General features: G+C 43.5%; 2 protein-coding genes across 2 annotated transcripts in view; one reads left to right on the top strand and one right to left on the bottom strand.

Annotated features, from left to right (window-relative positions):
* Positions 1-8,305, bottom strand: part of USP48 (ubiquitin specific peptidase 48) — a 41,068-nt gene extending 32,763 nt beyond the window's left edge. Inside the window, exons 1-7 of the mRNA XM_025203702.1 lie at positions 8,220-8,305; positions 6,567-6,687; positions 5,585-5,741; positions 3,962-4,089; positions 2,310-2,434; positions 1,460-1,568; positions 40-173 (exon numbers count right to left, since the gene is read on the bottom strand). Of these exons, the coding sequence (XP_025059487.1) occupies positions 40-173; positions 1,460-1,568; positions 2,310-2,434; positions 3,962-4,089; positions 5,585-5,741; positions 6,567-6,687; positions 8,220-8,305 (860 nt within the window). The remainder of the gene's footprint in view (positions 1-39; positions 174-1,459; positions 1,569-2,309; positions 2,435-3,961; positions 4,090-5,584; positions 5,742-6,566; positions 6,688-8,219) is intronic.
* The window catches only part of LDLRAD2 (low density lipoprotein receptor class A domain containing 2), a 7,934-nt gene continuing 6,772 nt past the window's right edge, over positions 7,706-8,867 (top strand). The window contains 1 exon segment of the mRNA XM_025203705.1: positions 7,706-8,632. The gene's annotated coding sequence lies outside the window, so the exon portion shown is untranslated.

Genomic DNA, 8,867 nt, shown 5'->3' with positions numbered 1-8,867 from the left:
CCCCTCCCCCCCCCAACTTTTACAACCCAGGTCATTTACCTGTCAAACACAAAACGCATCAGCTGCAAGTTGAGAGTGCATGGAAGACTAAGCAGCCTGATCTTCCTTGTGGCATTTTGCTTACTCTGACAAGTTTCACAGAAATAGCGATTGTCCCCTTCTAGTTTTTCTTCCTGACCAGGAGGCAAAAAAAGAAAAAGGTTGATTCTTTCACTCTACTCTGGAGCCTGAAATTTAAAGTCATTTACAGACACCAAAAGAAGACAGCTCTCTTTATATCCATACAATCAGTATCCCAAGATATACAAACAGAACCCCAAAAAATGGGGGGGGGGGGAGGATAATAGAAGACAATGCAAAAAAATACAGAAAACACTGGGCTAACCACACTTTAAAATTTCAGAGCTGTTAAGAGACTAGTGACAGTTTAAGAAATCACAAGTCTGTCAAACTACGGTAAGCCTTTGCTGCAATAATTGGGCAGTTTATAATCCAAAGGTCAGGGTTTCCCTCTACTGAACTGAGCTGGATAACTTAGTCTGCATCAAGGAGGCTGTAGAAAGTTCTGTTTTAATGAGGTTATGTAGTTAGTTAACAGAAAGGCTATAGTTTCTATTTACCTGAAACTGTGCCCACGTGAATGAATGCAATTTCCTCATGCTAGACCAAATTAGCTTCAGTGGGGATTCACAAGAATTGGCATCCATGTGTGGAGTTGGGAATAAACCGTAAACTGCTAAGCGTGAAGCCCTGACTTTTAATTTTTTGAGACAAACAAACCATCAACCCCAAATTTATTGTTGCTAAGTGGATACTATAATCTTGCAGTGTGGGTGTACCCCAGTGCATCTATTAGACACATACAGGAATGTGTTCTCTTTTAATTGGAAATTGCCTTTCATGGCAACTTGTTCCACAACTGACTTGTCTGCTGAGCAGGTCACTCCGGGTCACGACCTGTGACTTACTGCATGCAGCAAGCCGAACTACTTAGTAACTCTACTCTAAAATATTTTAATAACACAGCTAGAACCTTGAATACCGACAACTTGAGACCCAGTCACTTTATAAAAGTGCATCTAAAATATTTTTAGGTGTTGCTGCAGCTATGTCTGGGTGTCTAACAATACTATAGTTAAAAATATATATCCTGCCGCTTCTATGTGAAAGATGTGCACTAACAAGGGGAACAGCAAAGGAAACCTTCACACAAAGCTTTACCAGATACACAGTAAGCTGAGAAGGATTCCCCTAATGTTCGGTATACCACTCTCAAGAATAATTATATCCTGACAGAAGCATCTCTTTTAATACTGATATTTTGCAGTTAGTTAGTGCCCATTCCCACAGCCTTTTCCCACCGATTTCGTTAGGAATTCTCCCTGATTTCAGAACACTTTGACAGGCAAGTAAACTAGTGCTTTGTTTTATAGCATCAACAAAAAGAATAACTTTTTACCTTAAGAAATTCTGTGATACAGTCTGTCAATTGCTTGTGCCCTTGGATATTTAATTCCAGTTCATAAAACTTGGATACAAGTTTGGACTCCCTGCCACACTGGTTACAGCTAAAACAGAAAAAAAATCAATTAATTCTAAAGTCATCACTGGAGCTGAGGTTCTGGGCACAGATCACTGACTCTGAGGTGTGCACCTCCAAATTTCTGTGTCCTGCTGCTCTTGGCCATGTCAAGATTTGATCTGTGGACTAAAAGAACCTATGCAGCAACATAGCGGTCTCCAGAGCAAGTGCAAAAACGTCTTTTTGCACCTCATGTTTACACTGCTACATTGCAAATACAAATGAACGATTCTCACGGGGGATCAATGTGGGCATCCAGGCAGCTACAAATCATTTTCAGGACTTTGGAATTTAAGTTATAGCCGATGGGTCTACCTGAAGCCCCAAGAGGACACAGCCACATTGCTTCCAATTTTGGAGGCAACCAACATAGAGCACCATGGTGTGAGAGGAAATAGGTTTGCCAGGCAGCTGTGGCTTTTGAACATGAGGAATTAAAGAAAGAAATAGACAAGCTGCAAAATTCTATAAATTATATAGGAGGTGCATATGGAGTCCTATTTTTCCATAAACTCAAGACTTCAAAACCACGAAAAACTCTTGCTTAAAGAACTCGGCAAATAATGCACTTGCCTTTCTGTTATAGATTTAGAAAGGTTCCTTCCCACTCGCTCTCTCCTCTCCAAAAATATTTAATGTTTGTAGGAAGGTTCTTCCAAGTGGCCAGAGGAACAGGAAAACATGCTGAGCAAGAAAGCACTGCTGGAGAAATGCACAGATTACTTACACGGTGACATATGCATACTCTCCACAAAACTGCTTCTGGACGATATTTCGAACATCTGGATTTTTCTGTTTAGACAAAGTATCTTCCAGCAGTGACATAAAGAGCTTGGAAAACTCCTGGGCATCCTAGAACACACACCAGCATTTGGTAAGAATGGAATCACTTCTGAGTTACAATCACAGCCTAGTTCTCCAATTTACTTGAAATGTTATGTTGATAACCAAAACCCACATACAGAATTATACAGAAGCTAAAGTGCACATGGAATAGAAAAATGCAAGGTAGCAAGACAAAGGAAAAGATAAATTGGACTTGAAGGAGTGCAAAACACAGCATGAGAACAGCAGCATGAATTCGACGAGTATAGTAGCGGTAGCTGCACTGCAATATGCAGGATTTCGTTAAAAGGGTGGTAGCTCATTAACCACATAATCCACATAACCACATAAATCCACATAATCACTGATTATTTTCACTTCTTAACTCCACATTGTGAATCAGGCCCACCTCCCTCCTCCTCCCCACCAAGAATACTGAAACAAACATTTCTATACCCAATATGATTATAGCATTGTGACTGACAGACTTTTAAAGAGTGTTACTTATCTTGTATAAACAGCACACATTAGTTTAGAGAGGATTAATCATCCTTTGCTAGGGAACGGTTTGTCATAATAATCACTCACGTTTCATACCGTCCCTTCTTCTGAGACCCATTCCGACACTGTGTTCCAGTGTCTCAGAAAATAACATTATTTGTGCTTACATGATAGATCTAGCCAAGCGACAGAGAAAGAGAGCAGCAAACAAGACAAAAATGATACGATTGCCATCAGTTGTTTCATTTTCTGTAGACACAGACCTTCAGATGGTGTAAAACAGTATAGCTCCGCAGATGCTACTGAGCAACACTGATTTACGCTTGTTGAATACTCAACAGGCTTTTATTCATTGCCCCCTTCTGTTTTGCCTTCTTCCTGGCTAAACAACTCTCCTCCTCCAACTTAAGTGAGTCCTGCAACAGCAGCTACCTGTTTGCCAACTTTCACTGAAACCTTAAGCTTTCCTTATTCCTCTTGCCTCCTGTCACTCATACAGATTCTCATCTGATCTCCCAAGTGACCCCATCCCATCTCCTGGTGTCCACTGAATCCCTTTTATACCCTTCTTTATTCTTCCCATTAGCCTCATTCTCCTAACTCTTCCCTCACCATGCACACAAGCTTCAGTCTCTCCAACCCATGACCTCACCTGCCTCCCTGCTCACTGCCGCTTCTTAAACTCAATGAACATGCTGTTTACAACTGCTGTCTGGAGTTTTTTCCAGTTCTGTCCTACAGCTTCTCCAATTCAGCATTGGCAACTTGCTCTTGCTCTCTGCTCCCAAGTTTTTGGTGCAGTGGTGCCCCACCTTCTCTTACCCTTGGAAAAACAATACTGAGCATGTGCTGCAGCAACCATTATATTCTGACCTCAGTTGCAACTTTTTAACCTCCTGCAGCTGCGAGTGGGGTCCTAAGCTCAGGAGCAGGGCTCTTGGGTATTAGGAGGATATGATTAAATAAGTTTTATGGACCTTATGGGATATTATTCCAGCTTACTTAAAAAGTTGTTAGAAAAGAGAACTTGTCAAACATCAAACTCAACCCTACCTGTTGTTGTCCTGTATCCAAGCCTAGTGCTTTAACAAACCCAGAGGGATCAATGTATCGCCTTTTGCTGTTCTGTAACAATGCAAACAGGTACTGGAGATGCTCACAAATTGTCTGAGGTTCATAATCTATTGGGAGAGAAAAGTTCAAATTAATAGGAAGTGACTGACCTGGTTTGCACCAAAAGACAAATGAGCACCAAGCCAGAGACATTTAATTTTATTTGGCTGTCAGTGAATGAAACTTTAATGGAACTTTAAGACCCTGAAAATAAAGTGGGAAGACAAAATGCCACACACAGAGATGCTAGAGCATGCAGCACTGACACTGTTAGAAGCCACTATCAAGAAGAGGAGGTCAGGATGGCTTAGCCATGTCAGAAGAATGGGAGGAGACTGTAGTCCCAAAAATATTTTGTACAGTGAGAGTTGAGATGGCTCTAGAAAGCAAGGTTACCCTTTATGGTGGTGCCAAGACATGAGCATAAATTATATGAAGTTGTTCAACATCAAGGTAGAAAGCTGGGAGGAGTGCATAGAATCCTGTCTAATCTGGGGAAAACATCAGGCACTGGGTGCAGCTCAACATGAAGTGGCTTTGATCCAGAGGATGGAAGCAAAGCGAGAAAGAAGGGAGCAGTGTGCTATAAATTAACTCCAACTCAGACAACACATGGACCCGTGAGACTAGTAACAATCCGTGTCACTCTCAAATTGGGCCTGTCAGCCGCAAGTGGATTCATCAGGCCTCTGATTAGATCTCTTGCACATACACCACGATCCAGAGGATTGAGACTTGCTTATCAGTAAATGAAACTTTAATATAAATTTATATGATCAGAAACAAAGTCCCTGTTTACAGCTTCTATTATAAACTGCCATACCAAAGTAATTAATTCAAGCTAAGTATCTTACTTAAGGGAAACATTTTCATACACTGTCATATCCCCAAAAGCCAGCACTCAGTAATGGAAGCAGAATAAAGCTAGGAGCTTACTGTACATCCAGCAAAAATTACTACTGGTGTTTTACATACTATTTTGTTGCTTGCTACAACTGACAACACAAGAAATGGCCAAGAATTCACTTTGTGCGAGAAATATCAGTTGCCAGTTAAAAAAAAAAAAAAAAGGCTAGTTTACAATAAGCATTACCATACTTTAATCCATAACGTGCAAAACAAAAGGCTTTATGCTATCAAGGTATATTAACACTGTATGTATACAGCAATCTATACAATATAGACTCATAGATCATACTCATGAGATGAGACTAATGGCTTTTCTAGTCTATTATTCTGGCACTGACAATGGCCATTGCCAGGTGTCTTTTCCACATGCAAATACTTGGCCATTTTTTGTGTTGTTCCAATTGTAGCTAACTGTAGCCCTTATGTGCAACCAATGCTTTCTCATGAAGATATATTTATATGAGGTAGCATCTGCCAAACTCCAGCCACTTAGTGCTAAGATAATTCCTTTACCCACACAAGAAGGATATTCTAAATGGTTAATCAGTTGAGCAAGTAAAGCAATTGTATCTGTTATGTGAACAGGGAGAGGTTAACAATGTTCTCTTGCAACAACAAAAAAGGGTTCAGAGAATGTTGCGACCTTCCACTGACCTTTGTCTTCTGGGATGCCCTCACCGGTCAAATATTCGCTGCAGGTGCTGGGGCACAAGTAAAGTGCCTGCCGAAGCTCCAAGTTAAGAAACCACATTTGCAAGAAAGTGTTCACGTAGCATGTGGCTCCAAGGTTTGTTAAGCCTACGAATGCATTCTAGTATAAAGAAGAAAGCACCGGTTATAATTATTCCTACAAAGAATCATAGAAAGTAGGGCTGGAAGGGATATCAAGAGGTCATCTAGTCCAGCCTCGTGCTCAACACAGGATCATCCCCATCCAAACCATCCCATACAACTGCAGGTCTACTAACCTATTCCCAAAACTACACAGATTAACCCTGTCACACAAAACTACAAGGCACATTGTCCCAAAACCCCAAAAGGAACACACTGGGAGAAAAAAATCCAGCTGTCACATGCTTGTACTTTGTTAGTAGTACTGAGCACCTGTGGCTTTATAGAGGATCTTCTCAAACTTTCTACTCCCCAACTGCATGACTACGATAAACACAGCATAGCATGCGTCTGTTATGCTGCTTCTCTGGGCATTATCTGAATGGATTTCTAACCCACCTGCCTCCTTTCAGACCTGACAAGCAAGACTGGGCAAGTAATACTTTAACTCAGAGGTTCCCAATCTGTGGTACGCATACCACCAGTGGTGCGCAGACAACCTGTCAATGTCAAGGAAAATAAAAGGAGTGTTGTAGAGTATATGCTGAGCCAGTGACAGTCGGTCTCAGATGAGAAATGAGAAAAGCGCAACTCAAATCTTTGAGAAGGAAGAGTTTCAGGTCTTGTTTGTGGTGGAGAGCTGACGCTCCATAGCAGGGAATCATACAACACGGTATCTATCCCCAGACAGAAGACGTACTCGCTCATCAGCCCTCGTGGTGCGAACACTTCAGATCCTGTGCGTGCAGATTATTTGCTGGATTGGGGGTTATAGCTTGTACAGGAAACAAAGAATCTCTTTTACCTTTTTCCTGCGTTCGGAATTTGGGTCGTCGATATTGTGAAAGCTATTCTCATCAATTTCTCCCAGCCAAACGTGTTCGCCAATCCCAACCAAACAGTTTGGGTTTCCTCTGCAGTTTCTTCTACAAAAAACCAAACACACTCATGAAAACAAACACCGCTGTTTCAGATCATGCAAAAACAAAAACAAACCCCCCAAACCAGGAAGCAACAGCAAACTGTATTATTTTCATTAGCAAAACACAAGAAAACAGAACACGGGACTAAAAACACGCAGGCGTAACTTGAGAGTCTTTTTGTTGGGAGCAAACACTTTTTACCCTCTAGCCCATAGGTTTGGTCTACTGTTGAGTAGGCTGGAGGCAGCATTTAGAGCTGTTTACCTCTGCACACTTCATCAACCACACGTATGTCACTAGAGAGGAGTAGAAACCCTGCTTTCATCACTAAAAAAAAAATTAAAAATGTTCATTTTAACAAATGACCTTATGTTTTTTAAAGGGATTTCTACAGCATAAGCCCCCTGCATGTCTGACAGAAATATACTGAGGCTGGATCTTGAACCGGTTCGATTCCCAGAGGCAGGCTTTCATCACAAGGGAAAGGTTCATTTAGTTTTACAAACAACTTATGCTTTTAAACGGATGTCTACAGAGAGCACCCCTACCCATCTGACACGGGAGTAAGTTAAGCTGGATCTTGAACAGGATCAATTCCCAGAGGCAGACTTTCACCACGTCAGGAACAGTCGCTTTATTTTACAAAGTAAGAAGTTTTTAAAGGGATTTCTACCGCAAATGCCCCTTACGTATCTGGCAGAAATGGACCGGTTCAAGATCCGGCTTCAGTATAAGTCCCAGAAGCCGCCTTTCATTACAAGAGAAACTTTCATTTTGTTTTACAAACCATGTACGTTCTCAAACGGATTTCTCCAGCTAACGCCCCTCATGTGACCGGCACAAAGACACCGAGGCTGGATCCTGAACCGGTTTGAGCCCCAAAGGCAGCTTTCATTACATGAAAAACGTTCGTTCGGTTTATAAACCTAAGGGGATTTCTATCAATAGCACCCCTTATAGGGGTACTGACACCGGATCTTGAACCGGTTCAATTCCCAGAGGCAGCTTTAATCCCAAGGGAAATTTTCATTTTGTTTTACAAACCACGTCAGTTTTTTAAAGGGATTTTTACAGCAAATGTCCCTTGCAGGTCTGGCAGAAACAGACGGAGGCTGGATCCTGAACCGGTTCCATTCCCAGGGGCAATTTTCATCGCAGGAGAAACTTTTGTTCCGTCTTATAAACATTACGAGTTTTAAAGAGGATTTCTACAGACAGCATCCGCCCGCGCGACGGGCAGAAACATATTGCAGCTGGATCGCGAACCGGTTCGATCCCCAGAGGCAGCCTTTCGTCACAAGGGAAAGTTTCATTTTGTTTTACAAACCACGCAAGTGTTTCAGGGATTTCTACAGCGAAACAGACGGAGGCTCGATCCCCAGAGGCACACTTTCCACAAACGCGGTATGTTTTTAGAGGGGTTTCTGCAGACAACACCCCCATCCCCCCGGCAGAAATAACCGCGGCTGGATCGTGAACCAGGTCGATCCCCAGACGCGACTTTCGCCACAGGAGAAACGTCCGTCCCGTCTTACAAACCAGGCGCGAGCCTGAAAAGGGATTTGTGTCGGCAGCGCTGCAGCAGGAACGTCCCGACGCCGGATCTCGAACCGGCTTTCATCGCGCGAGACGTTTCCGATTCGTTTCACGCGCCGGGATTGCTTTTGCGACGGGCGCGAACGGACCGCGGCCGGTTCGATTCCCGCAGGCTGCCCTTCCTCGCGGGGCGAGCGGGTGTTTCGTCTCCTTGACGTGGGGAAGCTGCGAAGAGGATTTCCACAGGCAACGCCGCCGTGTCCGGCCGGACCAGACGGAGGCCGGCTCCTGATGCGGCTCGGGTCCCGGCGGCAGCTTTTGTCGCAGGAGAAACTTCAGGCAAGTTTAAAAAGCGATTTCTACGTGCAGCGACCCGATTCGACTCCCGGAGGGAGCGCGTCCCCCCAAAAAGGTGGGTTTGGGGGTTTTTTTTTAAAGGGATTTCTACAGGTTGTCAACAAACCCCCCCCGCGGGGGGCGGGGGAGCCGCTCCGCTCACCACAGGGGCACTTTTGCTCGAGGGAAGTTTTAAAAGGGATTTAAACATTTTAGCAGGATATAAACAGCCCCCCCCACCCCCCTCGCACACGTCGCACCCCCTGCGGACACGGCGCGCAGCCCCCAGGGCCGGGCCCGCACCTGCAGAC

This window comes from Alligator sinensis, unplaced genomic scaffold (assembly GCF_000455745.1).
Source record: "Alligator sinensis unplaced genomic scaffold, ASM45574v1 scaffold512_1, whole genome shotgun sequence".
NCBI classification, from domain to species: Eukaryota; Metazoa; Chordata; order Crocodylia; family Alligatoridae; genus Alligator; species Alligator sinensis.
The sequence above is the reverse complement of the archived record's forward strand: the minus strand, read 5'-3'. Positions and strand labels throughout refer to the sequence as shown.